This window comes from Rhineura floridana, chromosome 14, assembly GCF_030035675.1.
Source record: "Rhineura floridana isolate rRhiFlo1 chromosome 14, rRhiFlo1.hap2, whole genome shotgun sequence".
In the NCBI taxonomy this organism is placed as follows: Eukaryota; Metazoa; Chordata; class Lepidosauria; order Squamata; family Rhineuridae; genus Rhineura; species Rhineura floridana.
Window position 1 is genome coordinate 24,570,381 of NC_084493.1, and position 20,485 is coordinate 24,590,865.

General features: G+C 44.7%; 1 protein-coding gene across 1 annotated transcript; it reads right to left on the reverse strand.

Annotated features, from left to right (window-relative positions):
- Positions 1 to 1,595: 1,595 nt before the first annotated feature.
- CPLX3 (complexin 3) lies at positions 1,596 to 13,370 on the reverse strand. The gene is made up of 3 exons (XM_061595652.1): positions 13,210 to 13,370; positions 7,696 to 7,783; positions 1,596 to 1,820 (listed from the first exon to the last, which is right to left on the reverse strand). Exons 1-3 carry the CDS (start codon positions 13,368 to 13,370, stop codon positions 1,596 to 1,598), a joined length of 474 nt encoding a protein of 157 aa, XP_061451636.1.
- Between the last annotated feature and the right edge of the window lie 7,115 nt (positions 13,371 to 20,485).

Consider the following 20,485-nt stretch of genomic DNA (forward strand, 5'->3'; position numbering starts at 1 on the left):
GTCTAGGCTCCCAGAAAAAGAAATTGTGCTGTGTACAGCAGAGATGGGGCACCTCAGGACCGGAGGTCAAATGTGGCCCTTGAAGCCTTCCTATCTGGACCTTGAGACTCTTCCCAAGCCACACACCCCACCACACCCATTCTCCCAAGGCCCCACCACTCACTGGCCCTGCTTGCACCTTCCTTTTTGCCTTGCCCAAATGGGTCCTTGACCTCTAATAATGCCTCTTGCTTGTCTGGATGGAGGACACAGAGGGGATGTGTGAGTGCGTGTAGAAACTAGCCTGTTGCACAAAGGCAAAATTCACAGTCATTGCTCTGCCCACTTTCGCTTCCAGCCCTCCCCACCACAGGCATGGGGCCCCTGGAAGGTTGCCCAGAAAGGAATGCGGCTCTCAAGATGAAAAAGGCTCCCTATTTCTGGTGTAGAGAATTGAGGGAACATAAACCACTTAGCAAATATTTCGAGTATGGAACAGCAGGACAAAGGAATGCATAGAGAACTCTTGATATTTATTCCATCAGTTTAACAGTACCATGGAAAGAGGGTGTCACAGCAGGTACACTGCATAGTCACGGCACAACATACAGACTGCCACATTCATTACACAGAGGTGAACGTACCCTTTCTCCTGTGGTTGGAAGCAAGGACGAGAGGTCCTGCTATGACACTGTAGCCTTACACATGGAACCAGAACGAATCACACCCACAGGGCAGCCATTGCCTTTGGTTGATTAAGGACCAACCAGTTTGGCATCCGTTCTGGTCCTGCTGTATGGCCTGGGGCAAACAGCTGGGCTGCGTTTGTGCCTCAGTTTTCCCCACCTGTAAAATGGGGGCACCGCAATGCTGCTTTCCTTTGTAAAGCTTCTGTGGTGCCATCAGTGCAAAGTATTGTCATTGCTTCTCCGTATTGCTAGGGATGAGTGGGCGTAGGGCAAGGGAGGATGGGAAGGAGGGTCTTCCCCTCCATGCCTTGACCCTGGAAGACACAAAGGAGGTAAAGTGGTCACTTGGACCCAAGACAGGTTTCATTCCTTGAAGCCAAATGACTTGCTTTCCAAGGAACAAAAGATCTGTCTGCCGCCAACCCCTTGCTTCTTTGAATGTGAGTGAAGGCCAAAAAAAAAAGGTTCTTCTTGGAGGGTTGCTCACATTCAGTATACTATACAACCAGGTCTGTTGTCCTGGAATGGTAAATGGCTCTCTTCCTTTTCCAAGAGGAAACGATAAAAGACTGGCCACGTTAGAGAGGCAACACTTCGACATAAACCTGGTGAATGAGGAGCACTGTGGGGAGGAGGAGACATCTTGTTCTATAACCTGAGACTGTCAAACACACCTCATGTTTCACTTACAGGGACAGGACAAGTCAGACATCTTTCACAGGGAGAGAATGGTGGTTTAGGAAAAAAGGTATCCAGCCCACACCCAGGAGAGGAAGACTAACCCAATGGGAGTCTGCTGGATAATTTTCACAAACCGTCACCACCCTTGCACTTCCCTGGAGCGCTGCTCATGCACACGGCCCATCCTGCAATGGAACACACTTTACGACTGGGGGAGGTTGATCCTGTCGATGGGTGATGGCTGGGTCACATGACGGTACATTTCTCGGCAGACTGCTTCAGGTCATCTAGCCTGGCCTGGGCTTTATCCTTCAGGGAATCCAGGTCCAGGTTCTGGATGTTGGTCAGCTGTCCGATAACAGAGTCCTTTTCCTCTTCTTCCTCATTATCTTGTTCAATCATCTTGGCCAGCTCCTTAGGAAGCTCCACGTCTCCCCCGACCATCTGAATCTGGTTGTCATCTGTTTCATTCTAAAGAGAATAGTGTTCATTAGAGAAAGAGATTAGGCTCCAAGTCTTCATACAGCATTCCAGGCTTGAGCCCAGTGAGCCAAAGACCCACACCAAATGTCCAAAGCAACGGCCACTCAACACCACTTTGCTGCGGGGAGGAGCTGCTGCCTCTCCTGTTGCTATGGTGACGATGGACCGAACCAGCAAAGCCAGCAGGAGGTGGCAATATGACCATGGCCATGTTCACACCATACATTTATTCCACTTTAAACAGCCATGGCTTCCCCCAAAGAATCCTGGGAAGGGTGGTTTGTGAAGGGTGCTGAGAGTTGTCAGGAGACTCACATTCTCCTCACAGAGCTACCGTTCCCAGAGTGCTTTAACAGTCAGTCCCTGTTCCCTGGGAACTCTGGGAATTGTGGGGGGAATTCTGTGGGGGCAATTGGGGTCTCCTAGCAACTCTCAGCACCCTTCACAAACTGCGCTTCCCAGGATTCTTTGGGGGAAGCCATGGCTGTTTAAAGTGAAATAATAGTGGAATAAATGCATGGTGTGAATGTAGCCCATATCCCCACAGGACAGGAATGGAACAAGAAGCTAATGTGTTGGAGGAGCCCATGAGGAAGTATGGCATTAGGCAATTGTGTAGGACAATATATGGGCAATGGTGTGTGTGCACGTGTGTGAGACAGTGGATGGATGAATGCCAGTGTGTTTGGTGGCTGGTAGGTTGGACTTAGATCAGGGAGATCCAAGTACAGATCTCCATTCAGCCATGAAGCTCACTAGGTGATCTTATGTCAGCCACTGTCTCTCAGTCTAGCTAATAGGGGCATTGTGAAGATAAAATGGAGTGGGAAGAAGGAGATTTATGTATGCTGTCCTAAGCTCCTTGGAGGAGAGGGTGGGATAAGAAATATAGTGAACAAGTTCTCAGGTGAAAACACTTTGGGAAAACCAGTATCATGTGGTACCCCCATCTGTGGAAAAAAAGAGAATTATAATGACAGTGGCGAGCATTTTGTATATAGATATAGCTGCATTCAAGGCCCAATGTCAACTGGGTATCACACAGGCAACATGGAGAATTTGTGATGAAGATTAGAAAAGAAAACTTAGCAATGGCACTTTTTAAAAAAAAGTGATTCAACATCTTTGTGAAACCAATATTGCTATGCAGCAAAGCCAATCGTCCTTTTAAAAAATTTCAGTGAACAACTAGACTAGCTTTTATGTTCACTCTTTCAGCATTGCCAAATGCCACATGTCTGAAAGCCAACATTTTCATTTTGCTCTGAGTCTCACATCACTGGTTGTTTGAGATGCCAGTGCAACTTTCTAGGATGGTTTGATGCACTATGAGAGGCCATTCGTCTTTGGAGAGTCACCTCAACAAACAATTGTGACAGGCAACACCAGAGCAAAATGAAAATGAAAATGATGCAGATTTTGATGGAAGGGAATGTAGTGTGCTGGTGGGGAAGGAAGTGTCCAAGTCAAGGGGTATAACATGTTCCTGGAATGAGGAATATAATCTTAAAATAACACGTCTTTATTGCATAAATCTTTGTGTAGTCCAAGACAGACTTTATCAACCAAAATTGGATGGATCTGAGCTAAGTGTGGTGCAATGGTTAGAGGCTCGGACTGGGATCTGGGAGGCCTGGGTTCAAATCCCTGCTCAGCCATGAAGCTCGCTGGGTTACCTTGGGCCAGCTGTTGTCTCTCAGCCAAACCTACCTAACAGGATTGTTGTGAGGACAAAATCGGAAGGGGGAGAACCATGCATGTATGCCACCTTGAGGTCCTTGGAGAACAGGTGGGATATGAATGTAACAATAACATAAATGTCAAGCTGGGAGCATCAGAGTTATCTCTGCTGGTCTTTCATTGCCTTAAAGAGTGAATATATTTAGTAATCAAGTGTTGGATTGACCTAGGATGCCAGATCCTTATAGTGAGAAACACATGAAAAGAATTATCCAGAAAGCAACACCTGGACAGCCAGATAAGTAAGTATTCTTCTTACAGAGTGTTGGAGATGGGTACAATAACACTCTTGATATATCTCTGTTTTTGCCTGGTCTTTAGAGAAACAAGAGTACAGTATTAGATTACAATCTCTACTCTAGAGCAGCCCCAATAATATCTATGGGAATATTCCAGAATGAATGCTTTACTGCTTAACTACAAAATCTGAGTATTTTTTTTTGATAATGATGATGATGATATTTAAAGAGTTTGTCAGCTGCCTTTCTCTTCTGAAGAGCATTTAAAAGTATAAAACTGTGCATTACACACACACACACACACACACAGAGAGAGAGAGAGAGAGAGAGAGAGAGAGAGAATTGTGATAAATATAGTTCAAAGACAGATATGTATGAATAAATAAAAATGAAAGGTATGCAAATGAACAATTGAACATTTTATAACATTTAAAACAGATGACATGGATGAATAAAGGGAATTCTCAAGTGGCTATACCAAGGCAGAGAAACACTTGTCATCCACCAAATGTTTCCTAGCCTTCTTGGGTTACAGGGAAACAAGAACAACATCAGCTTTGGTGGACTGGCCATGTTGTTTGAAGGCCTGATCACCGTCTTCCAAAGCAGTTACTTTACTCCCAGCTTAAGGATGGAAAACAGAATATCGGTGGACAGCAAAAGAGGTTTAAAGATGTTCTTAAAGCGAATCTAAAAAAATGTAACATGCGCATCGAGAACTGGGAAGTTTGAACATCCCAAATGTAGGTCGGCTATTATCAAAGGTGCTGTGGACTTCGAAAAAGCACGAATACAGGGCGAACGGGACAAACGAGCTAAGCTGAAGGCACGTCAAACAAATCCTGTTGCGACCATCTTCCATCTGGAAACCTATGTCCTCAAAGTGGGAGGCTGTGTGGATCCAGAATTGGCCTCCAGAGTCACTTACAGACCCACCGTTAAAGAACTTATCTTGGAAGATAATCTTACTCAGCCACGAGTGATCGCCAATGAAAATGACAGGGAAGGTTTATTTTTTTTAAAAAAGCATCATTATTTATATGAAATAAATAGCAATGCTTTGAAACAATGAAATAAGTTCCCCCCAATGTCTAGATCCACTTGCAAATTTCAGATGCAGCAATGCACACCCACACAATTAAATGCAGAGTGTGAAAGCAGTCTTGTCACTTCCTAGCCCAGAGGTGGGGAACCTCAGACCCAGGGGCTGAATGTAGCTCTTCAAGCCTCTCCATTCAGCTCTCAGAAATCTCACCAGGACAGACTCCCTTCCCAGCCACATTCTCTATTGGCCCTGCTCTGCAACCTCTTTTGCCAGAATGGAATGTGTCCTTGAACTCATAAGAGCATAAGAGGCTGGATCAGGCCAGTGGCCCATCCAGGCCAGCATCCTGTTCTCACAGTGGCCAACCAGATGCCTCCTCAGGAAGCCAGCATGCAGGACCTGAGTGCAAGAGCATTCTATTCTCCTGCAGTTTCCGGCAATTGGCATTAAGAAGCATACCACCTCCGACTGCAAAGGTGGATCATAGCCATAGTGACCAGCAACCACTGATAGCCTTATCCATGAATCTGTCTAATCCTCTTTTAAAAGCTATTCAAGTTGATGGCCATCACTGCTTCTTGTGGGAGCGAATTCCATTGTTTAACTATGCACTGATAATGCCTCTGGCTTCTCTGGTGGGAGGATAGGGATATGTGAGTGTGTAGAACCTACTTTTACTGTGCAAAGGTAAAATTTCCATTCATTGCTCCACCTACTTTTGCTTCTGCCCTCATCCACCACTGGCATGTGGCCCCTGGAAGGTTGCCCAGAAGGAGATGCAGTCCTTGGGCTGAAGAAAGTTTCCCACCCCTGTCCTAGCCTGTGGGCACAATCCAAACAATGTTAATCATGACAAAGGACATGTTCACATAAGTGGCTTAAATCACAGCAAGGTCAATTCCCTCTGCTGCATTTCAAATCGCATTTGCACATTGCTCTACACATCAGAGAGGAGGTGGGGATGTCTTCACCAGATACTCATTACCTGTTTGGTTCCCTCCCGCAATCTCCCCCCCCCCAAAGTCCTATTCATGAAGCTGTCATCTGCACTTGCATGTTCATCTACACATGTGTAATGGCTGTCTCAAATGTATACACCTCACTTAACTATGAATGTGGCTTAAGTTTTCCAGTCATATTGAGGCTGGTTTGTGGGGGAAATGCATGAAACAGCACTATTTCTCAAGAAACTACAGCATCAATATGGATTGTGGCTAATATGTGTATGTATCTTCAGTGGGAAAGCATTGGATGCAGAGTAAACAGTAATATATATGCAGTCAAACCCCCACTGGAAGCAATGAGATGGAATTTAGTTGTACTTAATGTAAGTTCCACTGATTTAAATAGGACTTAGTTGGCACAAAATTTTGTTGGATCATCCCAGTTATGTCTGTTCTTACAGGCCACTGAGCCAGTCAGGAAGCTGACGTGATGGCATGTAATGATGGTTTTAAAGTCCAGCATCACCACTTGAGAGGATCTAGAATGTAGTGACTCATGATGGGTGGATCTAGTGCCGGTGTGCCAGCATCACTAGATTTGGCAGGGCAATGCCTTGCAAAGCTGTTTCATGGTACAGAAACTGGTGGTGATGTGATTACAAATGATGGAGAACTGAGCAATTTCAGAAACAGGTATTTTATCTATAAGAAGATTTTATGTGCTGCTTGACAATATAAGCTTCCCATAACGGAACAGGAAGTACAAGGCTGAACACCATTATTTATATTTTATCTATTTCATTTCTATCCTGCCATTTTTCCATCATGGAACTCCAGACCTGGCATGCTCACAGGGCCTTCCATCCAGCTGCTGACCAGACCCAGACCTACTTCGCTTCAGCAAGGTTGTCCTATCAGGTGCCTTTCGACTATGCCCAAGTTGTTTTCTGATTTCCAGCTCTTTCTTGCTTTCTGAGAAGCCTAAAAAATGAAGAAGTAGGTACACCTCTACATCTCAGTATCAGCTTTGGACCACCCCCAAGCATATACCCATCACATTGTTCTGATGTTTTGGCCTGGGGAAGTCTTGTGTAAGTGCATTGCACAGGAAAAAAAGCTTTGGGTCAGAGACAACATTGCCCAAACCTTAAAGGGGATGGTTTCCTGATCATGAAGGTATGGTAGGTGAAGTGGCCCAAACCTTGTTTTGAGGTTCAGAGGAGTCTAAATGTCAGCTTCTTGTTCACAGCATCTGCTCAACTACTGAGCTATGGTGCCTTCCCAACTTCAGCCTCATTTTGAAACTGATTTCAAAATAAAACATTCTCCCATTAGCCACTACCAAGTGTAGGATGTCACTGGCATTTTATCAACAGCAGCCACTCTGTGCGCTGCTACGATTATCAACATCCATCCTCCTTTTCAGTCCTCATGCTCTGCCTCCATCTACAGCAAGGGTGGGGAAGCTGTGGCCCTCCAGATGTTGTTGGACTGCAAGTCCCATCAGTCTGAGCCAGCATGGCCAAGGATCAAAGATAATAGGAATTGTAGTTCAGCAGCTTCTTTAGGACCAGAGCATCCCTACCCTTGCTCTATAGCAAAAAAGATGAGGTTGGGGGAAGCTTTGGCCCTTAAGATGTTGTTGGACTCCCATCAACTCCCATCATCCTTGAACATTGGTTGAGCTAGCTGGGACCAATGAAAGTTGGAGTCCCAACAACATCTGGAGGGCCGACAGTTCCCCCTCTCCTGGCATAAAAGATACATATTTCTTCCTTCACTTTCTCTGGTGTCTAGCTATTGCTCATCCCTAGTACAACTGCACACAGCAGCATTCTGAGGGAAATCTGGCTGTATTCCCTTCATCCTGCTGCTGCAAAGATCTAATAAAGTACCTTGGGAAGTCTGTACTTGTCTCGGAAGTGGGTCCGCAGTGTCGCTCGCTCTGCTTTGCGCTGTGCAAACTGGGCATCTCGCTCCATCCTGCAAATAAGATTGGGAGAAGATGTTTATGAGCCAACGTGTGGGCACTACTTGGCAAGGCGAGCAAATACCTTGGTCACAAGGGCAAAGGAAGCCTTGAACTGTCTCAGTACAGGTCATTCATCTCCACTTGCCACTCCCAACCCGTGTTTCACACAACCTTATGTGACACTAATCAGAGTGCATCCACAAGATCACATTCACTTGGATTCCTGCATTAAGCAGGGGGTTGGACTCAGTGGCCTTCTAGGCCCCTTCTATCTCTATGATTTTACGATTCTATGTTTCTAATCTTGCTTAATTAATTTGGAATAATTGAGAGCATCCTTTTTCTACTCATACTCATACCATTGCTACCTACAACTGCCCCGCTGCACATAACATGCACATCAGGGAGAGAGAGAGAGAGAGTTATCCAGTTTTGCATGTAAAATAACTCATTCTGTTATCTTACGTATTCACTCCCTACAAAAGAGAAGGGTCATAGCTCAAAGGCAGAACATCTGCTTTGCATGCACAAAGCCCTGGGTTCAACCCTTGCATCTCTATGTAGGGCTGGGAGTGACTCCTGCCTGAAACCCTGGAGAGCCACTGCCAGTCAGTGTAGACAATACTGAGCTAGATGGACCAATGGTCTGACTCAACATAAAGCAGCTTCCTATGTAAGTCACAGCTTTTTAGTGCCACACACACAACTTTGAATCCCAGTCTCTATATTATATAATCCAGAACACCTAGCAGTGGTTTTATACTTGCAATGGCTAATGTACATTGGGATGTCCACACTGAGATGCATTGGAAGTGTGGGAAGAAAAATCCAAATTTTTACCATTTTAAAAATGCTATGGAGAATAAAAAAACTACGCAGTATAATATAGAAGTCATTCGCATTGCATAATCCTTGATATGGATTCAGGATTGCTCCTTTATGCTTATGATGAAGTGCAGGATACTTTCAGGAGTTCTTTTGCCCCATGAATCCCCTTTCCCAAAGGAATCACAGTCAGCCCCACAATATCTAAGAACATAAGAAGCGCCCTGCTGGATCAGACCAAAGGCCTAGTCCAGCATTCTGATCTCACAGTGGTCAGCCAGATGTCTATGGGAAGCCCCAAGCAGGACTTGAGCACAACAGCAGTCTCCCTCTCAGAATTCCCAGCAACCGGAGATAACATAGTGATCATGACTAATACTCTTTGATACATTTATCTGCCTTCTGCAACTGGTACAGAATGTGGTGGAGTGCCAGATTAAAGGCAACCACCGGCGAGATCACATCACTCCAGTGCTGAAGGAGTTGCACTGGTTACCAGTTGCTTACCGGGCCCAATTCAAGGTGTTGGTCTTGACCTTTAAATCCCTACATGGTTCTGGCCCAGTCTATCTGAAGGAGCGCCTCCAGCATCATCAGCAATGCCACCCAACAAGATCAGCCTCAAAAGACCTCTCCATCCCACCAGTTAAAACAGCCAAACTGGTGAGGACTAGGGAGAGGGCTTTTTCAATTGTGGCCCCCACCCTGTGGAACTCCCTACCAAATGATCTCCTTCATGCCCCCTCTACGATGGGCTTCCACCGGGCCTTAAAGACCTGGCTCTTCAGGCAGGCTTTTGGGGTGGGTTAGGTTTTATTATTCTGATTCAAGATTTTAAATGTTTTAATGTATTTAGAAGTTTTATTTTGTACGTCGCCCAGAGTGGCTGGATAACCAGCCAGATGGGCGACTAATAAATTCAATAAATAAATGAAATATCTCCGTAACATCATCTCAAGGACATGGTAGAAGGTTTGCAACGCTGGATGAGGGTGGAGAAGTCCAACCTTGTGGTAAAACTTTGTTCTGTAACATCTATGGCAGGGGTGGAGAAGCTTCAGCCCATGGGCCAAATATGTGCCACCAAGCCACCCCATTTGGCCTATGAAGCTGTTTAGTTCATGTCACACCCAACCATGTATAATGTCAGGTGTGGGGCAGGTAAGGGCAGGGCTTGGCAGGCTCTGCCAAATGGCAATGCCTGCAAAGCCCCTTGTGCAACACTTCCCAGAGCCCAGCAACCAGCTGGTTGTCCCATGCTTCAGAAACACTGTACAATATGATTTGCAAGCCCTGTGCTTGATTCACAACAGCAAAGTACTTGGGCAGCTTACTTCCACTAAAATCAGTGGGACAACTGAATACCTTTCATCCAAGCATTTTGGCTGAATTCATTTGCAGTTCTGAAAATATCTAGCATCTCTTGCTGACTATCATATAGTTCCTTCTGAGTGGCAACAGTAGCAGTGATGGTCTTTGTGATGAGGAGATCCAATGATGCTGAGCAAAGCAGGAACTGAGCCACTTGGTTAGGTTGATTTTGGGTGGGGAACCAGTGACCATCCAGATGTTGCTCGGCTATAACTTCCATAATCCCTAACCATGGTTCATACTGACTGAGGCTACTGGGAGTTGGATCCAACAACACCTAGAGGGTCACAGGTTCCCAACCCTGAGCTAAATGGACTATAAAATCTAGGAGAAATAATATTTATTTCTTTGGCACCATGTTTGTTCCTCAGCTAAAAAGTGTAAAATGAGTAGTCATTTCCAACCAGTTCCATTGTTTTTGTGATTGTGAGCTGACTTTTTTTTGTATATTAGTAGGGTTCTTTTCTTTCTGTGGAAACCTTATTATCAGAACTGCATATGCACAACCCCTTTTAGCAACCAGATCTGTGAGCCAGCTTAGACCATTTAAAACAACAACGAGGAGCTTACTCATGAAAGATTCCTGAAAAAGTTTCCTGTATCATTAATTCTGTAATGCTTTCATCAGTGTGCCTTTAAACAATATCGCTTTGAAGAATAAATGGGCACATGGAACATGTTATTTTGAAATCTCTAAATACTGTCTGGCCCAGTTGGTGACTGGATGGCACAGTATGGTATCTCAGAATAAAAATAAGGATTCAATGGATACTAGCACTTTCCTTTTGGTTTCTGCTGAGGAGGTGGATAGCACTCTTGCAGTAGTAGGTTGGTCTTCAGTATGATTTAGGTATCTCAATGCAAATCCAGGAGTAGATATCAATTCCTCCAGATGTTCTGTGTTTGACAGCTGAATTCAATGGGGCTTACTGCCAGGTAAGTGGGTATAGGTTGCAGCCTAAATGATGCTGTCAATGTGTTCGGTTCTCCAGAGCAGAAATTGCAGTATTGAATGCTTTTTGTTTTTCAGATGCAGACTACTCTGTCCTCTCTGCAAAGATATATGCAATGATGTAGTGGAGGGGGAATGCTCAGGGACTTTTTCAGAGCAAGCAATGACATCATGTGCTAGAGCACCAGGTTAATTGATGGATTTGCACTGGCAAGTGAATGAAGTAATACTGACTTTCACATTTGTTTGTGGCAAATTAGTATAGAGGAAGTCAGAATGAGAAAAGTAATCAAGCAGAGGCTGGATACAACATTCCTTTTCTTTAATGGGGTTCCTTCTTGACATTAGCAATTTAAATGGCAACACTTTTCAAGATTTCTGAATTTCTGATTAAAAGTTATGCATTTCAGCTGACTGATTATCTTTTGTTAAAGCTCATTGTTTATTTTGTAGACATTTATCCTATGACTGTTGGGAGACCATCATAAATGGGATATAATATTATTTATGTACTGCTGCCCTTTGGGAGGTGTAAATATGTATGTGTGCATGTGTGTGTAGACAGACAGACAGACAGACAGACAGACAGACAGACAGACAGACAGACAGACAGATAGATAGATAGATAGATAGATAGATAGATAGATAGATAGATAGATAGATAGATAGATAGATAGATAGATAGATAGATAGATAGATAGATAGATAGATAGATAGATAGATAGATAGATAGATATCAGCTGCCTACATGTTTGGTTTCTCCTTGAGGGTGTAAGTATAGGGATCATCATTATGAGCTCCTGCACTTCAAAACTTTCCAGTATATCACTGGACATATGAGACAGACAGAAACATTTTCTCAATATTAAAGCTTAGAAGCAAAGCAGTGGGGAAAGTAATAGTTAAAACACAGTACAATTCTGTGTGCAAATTACTACAGATAGGGGTTGTTGCCACAGGAGCAGAACAAGGCATTTAAAAATTATGTGCGAATGTGGCCTTAAATAATATTTTTTTCCTTTTCAGAATCAGGTGGTGTATAATCTAGCCCCCAACTTCCTGGGGTAAAGCTGTAGTGAGAGATAGTTTTTCCTGAGAAAACAATCCCATCTCTTGAAGGCAAAAGCGGATTAAAAGATCAGAGGTTCATTAAAATATATTACTGACATTCCTCACCTTACTCAACAAATGTAAAGTCCTGGGTTCACTTCTTCATGTCCCTCACCACTTACTTGGAAAGAACTAAGGAGCAGGATCTCTTTAACCCAGGTTGTGCTTAAATGGAAAGATCAGCTTCCACAATGTGCCTTCCATAACCCAGATTCTTACATCTACATCTAAAAGGGGGAGGATTTGGATCTGAACTTTGCCTAAAAATTGCTTAGAGCAAGAGATTTATTTTTGCACAGATACTGCTTAGAGCTATTGTTAATATATTTTTTAAATTGCCCTATTTTTACTATAGGCAATGTCCTGCTAGAATCAACCCAATGATCCCAGTGTGAGTTTCCAAATGCCCTCTCTTTTGTATACCACTATTTGTTGTTGTTCAAGATATAATCCCAACTTTTTTTTCAGTTTAGTGGGAAAGATATTTTACTGTGTGAAGAGTCTTGGATGATAGGGAAGAGATCTTTAAAGGGATCTCTGTCTGTGTTTGTGAACTTGTAGCCCTTCCTAGTTTCACTTTGGCATATTTTCCAACTTCCTAAAAATATAAACTGGTGTGTCCAGTGGATGAGGTTGGAATTAGACCCCAACTCATACCCTTGTTCAGGCATGAACCTGGCCTTCAGCAATTCAGTCTGCTCTTGAGATCCTCATTTGCAGAAATGGGAATAAGAGTCATTTGTCTCAACAGGAGAGATAGTAGAATGAGTCGTGAGATGAGGAAATTTTCCTCATCTCAGACTTGCTTGCTTTGAATCTCCTAGCCAGGCTCTACATTTAAATAATCAAATCGCTCTCAGTTTCTTGGTCTGATCTTGATTTTGCTCAGGAATTGGGTGTAGGGTATCAAACCGTTTATTTCTGCACCTCCTACCAATCTACCAAGCAAGCAAAGCCCATAAAAGGCAGATAGGGCTAGGTCTGTGGAAGATATGTACAAAACCTTCATAGGATATCCTCCAAAGGGGTAGCCGTGTATCTGGTCAAGTGGACTCTTATCCATAAAAGCTTATGCCACAAGGCATCTGTTAGCATACAAGCATACAAGATATATTATAATCAAGAGTTTTGTATCTTGAAAGGCAAAAAAGGGGGATCCTTCCATCACCCAATACTTACTTTTCCTCCACTAGCTGCTTCTGATATTCTTCATACTCCTCCCTGGTCATCCCTTGGGCTTCAGCTGGGGACTTCTCTCCTTCTCCCTTCTCCTCTCCTCCCAGTCCACCGGTTAGATTCTTCAGTTGCCCACCCACCATAGACTTCACCATGAAAGCCATGACTAGCTGTACTGAGGAAGGGTGGGAGTGAGCTGCCGGAGTAAGTTAGTATCAATGAAGGAAGAAAAGAAGGAGCGGAAGTGGTGACCTGAGCTTGGCCAGCTTGTTAAAGCTCAGCTGCCAGACTTGGTTTAGACCAACATCATCTCCTGTTGTGGATGTTCCTCTTCGCCGTTGCCCATCGGGGATCCGGCTGTGCTGTGTAGGGAATCGTCCAGGATTCTGTTGAGCGTCAGCACCGGCGGGCTGTGGACAGTTCCGAGAGACCTCAACCGCGCCGAACTCTCTCCCTTCCTTCTGACTCCACGCTGCTAAGGGACTCCCGTTCAGCACCACGACGCTCGGACAGCAACTGCAGCCTACGAGCGCCCGTGCTCGTCTGTGGTTGATGGAGCCAGCCGCGAGAAGGGCTGCTCCCCCCCCCTTGCAGTGGGCAGTCGCTCGTCTTCAAAGAACCCTAAAGCTCGTCTGACCTCGCCTCCGAAAGCGCGACAGCTTAACTCTGCCCATTGATCCCGCCCCCTTCGCTCTTCCCAGCTCCACCTTCGTCGCCTCCCTTAAAAGAAAGAGAAAGGATGGAACTGTTTAGCGGTGTGACGTACCACGCACCTCTGTTGCCATCTTCCAGAGGGGTAGCTGGGTGTTAGTCTGTTGCAAGAAAACCCACAAAGGTGTCTCGTGGCAAAAGCAGATGTGTTGTGGAAGGTGCTCTCGCAGGGCTACAGCCCACTTCATCCGATGCGCGAAGGGTTATCCTCAACTGACAGATAATACAGTATCTGTCTATCTGTCTTGTCTATCCACACACACACACACACACACACACACACACACACACACACACACACACACACACACACACACACACACACACACACACACACACACACACACACACACACACAGAGATACATAGGAGGAAATTGTAAATAGTGGAGGTAAATGCCCATGAAATGCACAAGGTGATCTGTGACAATCCTATGTAATTTAAATGCACACAAAATAAGAACAGTGTATGTATGTATGTAACACAATCACATATTTAAGGTGTGCATAGAGGTGTCATAAACTGTACATCTTGTATTTCTTGGAAACTTGGCTCTACTGTTTTCATTCCCCCTCCTCCTCCCCATAGTTGTGTGTGTGCATATCCATTTCTCTCTCTCTCTCTCTCCAAACTGAGAATAACACTTTGTGGCTCTAATCAGTGAAAGTTTGTGACACAGTAAGGAATTTGTTTGCCTTTAAGGTGCAACAAAATTCTTTCTTCTCTTTGTCATCATTATCCTGCTTTTGGTGCTTTTGACAATGGGACAGAGAACAGAGTGTGTGTGTGCACGTGAGCATGCGTGCTACACAGAGGTGGATAAAATGTCCTCCAACACCATGTCACCTGTCCTCTTCTAAATGAAGCAAACAGCACCCTTCTCCAAGTTAGAGTGGATTTATTTATTTCCAGTATTGTCATGCTGCTTTTTATTTATTTATTATTTTTTTTATTTGTATACCGCCCCATAGCCGAAGCTCTCTGGGCGGTTTACAGTAACTAAAAACATTAAAACAAATATACAAATTTAAAACAAATCTTTTAAAAACAATTTAAAACCCAATTTAAAGATTTAAAACAATTTAAAAACACATGCTAAAATTCCTGGGAGAAGAGGAAAGTCTTGACCTGGCGCCGAAAAGGTAATTTTTTAAAAAAAACCCTAAGCAGTTTACAAATGATCATACAATACCAAAAACACAATAACATAATTTAAAAAGAGGCAGCATAAAAGAGTCTAAAAATGGTTAAAAGCAGAGAAAAAGATCCCCAAAAATGTTGGCCAGCAGTCACCAAAGCCTTGGCCAATACTGAGGTCTTCAGTTGTCACCCAGGCATCGGGTTGGAACTGGTGCCTCCTGAGGCTGGCCTAAGACAGTTTCCTGTCTGAGGTGAAGGACAAAAACTGAGTGGAGCAGCAGTTGAATTGGCCTTTGACCCTGCTGATGGGACAGCATCCTTCACCACATCTGAGGCTAGCAGACTAGCTTAGGGGGCTGAGGGTAAGTCATGCAGAGCTCTGTTGTCCAGCATCTTGATGCCACTTGCTTACCACTGTGCCTGGCACTAGCTTGCTGCTGTCTTGTACAAATGCTGGCAGCACCAGTGTGTCATCCAAGCAAAGAAACACATGCACATGCACAATGTTTGTTGGAGTCAGTGGTGGCTGGTCCATAAGGGCAAATGGGGCACTGTCCCACCCACCTCAGTCAGCCTCGACCAGCCCCCAGTAGGGATAGGTCAGAAATTCAATTTAATTTGCTTTTGAAGCCAAATCTATCAAATTTACACTTTCCAAAACAATATGAGAACTGAAACACAGCCATTCTTTGAAATTTGCACCTTTCTGAATTTTGCAATGCACTTTGCCAACCAATGTGTTCAAAAATGCATATTTTAGAGGCCAGTGTGCCTAAAAGTGAATATATGGATGAAAGTAACATACAGGAATGCATTCTATGATGAGACATGGCTTGCAAAAATGTGTACCTTAGTCAAAATTGCCTACAAAAATGTGTTTATTAAGAGAAGTTTGCATTGAAATGCAGGAGACGTTTTATGAGGGTCTTTAAAAAAGAAATCTCCAAATGCTAAAGAAATGTGGAGAACTGAATTGTAAGATTGGAAAAATGAGAAAATTAGAGAAATCAAATGATACATCTTTCCATCCCTAGCCCCCACCCTCCTGCCTTTTTACTTGTATCCATTCCAAGGGGCGGCCCAGGCTGTCAGCTTCCTCCTCCTTAGTCTCGGTGCTGCCCTTGTAGCAGGGAGGAGGAAAGGAGACAAAACTAAAATGAGTTGGCTCCGCCCATCATTGACTCTGGCTCCACCTACTGTTGGGCTCCCTGGTTTCCGCCCCACCAGTCCCAACAGGCACCAGCCACTGTTGGCTGAAGTGTTTGGCCTGGGCTAGCTACCTCTAAGAGCATAGGAACATAAGGGCACTGCTGGATCAAGCCAAAGGTTTATCTGTCCAACATCCTGTTCTCACAGTGGCCTACCAGATGCCTGTGGGAAGCCCGCAAGCAGGACCAGAGTGCGATAGCACTCTCCCCACTTGTGATTCCCAGCAACTGGCAGTCAGCAGCTTGCTTGCTCAGTCTGACAGTGCTTGCTTTCTCAAGCAGGGGTCTTCCTGAATAATGCTGACTATGAAGTGCATAGAGAGGCGATGACAAGGTGAGGCAGACGGCCACCCAGGTCAACAACAAGCAAGCATTACCACCAGTTCAGTGCCAGCTCAGGAAGGTGGGAATGGCTGGGAAGGTAAGGCTTGGTGCATGGGTAGTATGTCTCAGCAGGAATTACCAAGGGCCTGCTACCTAACCCCCAGGGTCTGCTGCCTGAGGCCATCCTCTCACTCTGCTTTAACGTAGGTCTGCTGGCCTTGCTTTTGAACCGCCTGACGATGGAGTTTCATAACCAGGATGTCATCACTGAAAAGAGCCTATATCTTCTGGGGAAAAGGGCCTATGATTTCCAAAGGTGGGGCACCCAGAAGAGATCTCTGTGTATTTTCTGTTCTACTGTCATTTAGGAAATATCTGGATCACCATGAAAAATAGAGTTAGCACTTTGAAGATGACTGTAGCTCAGTGGTTAGAACATCTGCCTTGCATGCAGAAGGGCTCAGGTTCCATCCCCAATATCTGCAGGAAGCTCTGGGAATGCCCTCTGTATGATACCCTTGAGAGCTGCTGCCAGTCAGAGTAGACTATACTGAGCTAGGTCGATGAATGGTCTAAGGCAGCTTCCTCTGTTCCTATTGTACCACAGAGCCAAAAGGAGGCTTGCAGCTGGATTTATTTATTTGATACTCTGCTTTTCAGCCAAATTTGCCTCCCAAACATGGCTTACAACAATGAAAATCAAAGTCAATTGTTATTACAGGCAATCTGTTCTGGACCTTGGCAGTTGATGTAATAGTCAAGGGTCCAGGCTCTTCCTCCCACCCACTCACGAGGGAGGAGGCAGAAGGGAGCCACAAATGGACTCAAGGGGACTCCCCAGTGGTGAAAAGATGCCAACCTGCAGAAACAACTCTTCCATTGATTTGCAGAAGAGTTTCTTCTGTCTCTGGATATTTGGTGACATTATCCCAAACAGGACAGTATTTTTTCCATATTAGTTTGCTGGGAGCCTGTACCTGTGTGTTTCCACCTGGAAGCTGTTTAGCTCATTGGGGCTATCTGTTCTCCCTCCCAGTAACTTTTAAAGCTGGCTGCCTTGCCAGAAGCACAATTTTTGGGGCATGTCCTATGGTTCTATGCCTGGGACTCATGCCCGTATAAGCAGAGAAAAGGCCAAATGCATTCTACCAAAGAGACTGTGAACCATTAAATATTTGTAAAATTCACACCATGCTTAATAATAATTCCATATTTTCAGTGCAATCAAGATGCTTCCTGTCATTAGGAGCGATTACTGCTGCCTGGGCGAGTGTGGTGTCATCTTGACTTGCGTCTGGGGCATCCACTGGAAAACTTGCCAGAAGGGAGAGGGAGACAGCAGCACACAAATATCCCATGTGATGGGCACAATGCAAGTCAAGGCCTCAACTCTCTTTTCCTATTTTCATCTATGGAAGGAATCAAAACCTACAAGGAGGAGGTGCGGGGGAAACACCAAGCTAATGCCAGACTACTCTTTAAAATAGATTCGTCTCAAGGAGACAGGCTGATAGTCTTCCCTCAGTGGAGGTGGGGCAGCCTTTAGATCAAATCAATGGCTCCTTAGGAGAATGCGTTACCTAGGATGAGATTTCAGCAGTTTAATTACACAGAAAGCACAGTGTGATTATGCTATGTTATGTTATGGTTTATTTCTGTGCTGCCTTTTGGCCAAAAAGGCGGCTCACAAAAAAACCAAACACAAATATAAAATACACATCAGAAAAGAACAGTACAGTTTACCAAAAAATTAAATAACAAAATATTAACATTGTTCAAAAAAAGCAACAAGAACATCTTTCAACAGACCATACAATAACAATCAGCACTTTCCTAATGTTAAGATGATGTCTACTAGTTCTTACATCAATGCATCGACATCAAAGCGTGCTGCCACTGGGAGGTTCTGCTGGTATTGCACCTGCCAGTCCTGGTGCAGGAAAAGGAACAGGAGCGACCCCAGCTTTTTGCCAACATAGATGGTGTCCATAGACGGCAAAATGGTATTTCAGCTTGCCTACATAAAAAGCCTCTGCAAACGTGTGGGTGTTAGAGAGGTGTCCCCAGGTTTTTACTGCTACCCACAGGGGGGCATTTTTGGAGGGGGGAGGGTGAGAACAAGACAAGAAGAAAGGACACAGGGCCCTCATAAGGAGTAGGGATGGGCAGAGGAGTACATTTTTGGTCCATGGCAATTTCACACCTGCTTAATATTCGTAAGCTCAGTTTCCACATTAATCTGTTGAGTTTTGTTTTGTTTTGTTTAAAAAAAGTTTCAAAAGCAGCATGCCACTGAATACCACTTGCTGGGGGACAAACAGTGGGATAGAGCTGTTGCCTTCATATCCTGGTTGTGGGCACCTGAATGGTCACTGTTGGATTCAGGATTGTAGGCTACGTGATCCTTTGGTCTACTTCAGCTGGGCTCTTCTGATGCTTACTATTTAGCATTATCATTTTATTCATGTTAAACATTTATTACCCACCCTTCCTCTAAAAACACACCAAAGTGGCATAAAGAATATAAAATAAAGAAGACATATATTAATCAATAACAAAGCATGCCATAGAAGCCAGTAAGGCAGCTAAAACGTTTTCAGACCCCTAAGCAAATCAAAGAGTTTTAACCTGGCACTGAAGCAGTAACAATGTAAGCGCCAGTCATACTATCAAGTCAGGGTGCAGAACCTCAGACCAGGGACGGGGTCTTGGCCCTCCAGGTATGTTTGTACGGCCCTCAGAAGTCTCTCCAGGCCACACACCCCTCTCCATAGGCCTCACCTCTCACTGGCTCTTGCTTTGCCCCTCCAGTGTTTTTGCCTGGGAGGAATGTGTCTTTGGATTCTGATAATGCTTGTCTGGGTGGCGGATAGCGTGTTGTGTGTAGACACTAGCCTACTATATGATACAAAATTAACACCTGTTGCTCTGCCCAGTTTTGCCTCTGGCTCCCGCCACTACCTGCATGTGGCCCTCAGAAGGTTCTCCAAAAAGGGTAACCGGCCCCCAGACTGACAAAAGATCCCCACCCCTGTTCTAAGGGAAGACAATATTCCATAAAGCGGAGCACCACTACAGAGAAACCTCTATCCTGCGTCACCCTATCATGGACTTCCCCTGATGATGGAACATGGAAGAGAGCCCCCTCTGAAGATCTTAAGGCACGGACATGCCATTATAGGGAGAGGCAAGTCTTCAGGCATGTTCTCCTTTTCCCTCTGTTTGTGTGGGCTGCAAGCCAGACCCGTTGGACTTCATGGTCTCCCCAGTCAAACTCAAATTGAGATTCCATTTGGATAAGCACCCTAGAACTTGACCAGATCTCTGAAGGGGTGATCCGTAGGAAAGACGGTCTGCCCTTACTGATCTTTGTTAGGCACTGGGGAACATTTTGGGACAAGCCGGGCCTGTACAAAAGGGACGGGCTCCACTTGAACCAGAATGGAACCAGACTGCTGGCACTTAAAATTAAAAAGGTGGCAGAGCAGCTTTTAAACTGACTGAGGGGGGAAACCCGACAGGAGCTGAGAAAGGTCCGGTTCGGAATAAACCTCCCCCCTGGGATAAAAACCAAAGAAATGATGAAATTTTAAAAGGGGTAGGCCTAGAAGTAGGCATTGTGAGAGCAGGGGCACAGGATATAAATTCAGAAGAGTAAAATTACCACAGGCCTAACCACAAGTGCCAAAGACACATGAAGAGAGACACTGCTTACAAGTGCCTGTACGCTAATGCTAGGAGCCTGCGAACCAAGATGGGAGAACTGGAGTGCTTGGTCTTAGAGGAGAGCATTGATATAGTGAGCATAACGGAGACCTGGTGGAATGGAGAAAACCAGTGGGATACGGTTATCCCTGGATATAAACTATATCGGAAGGACAGGGAAGGACGTATTG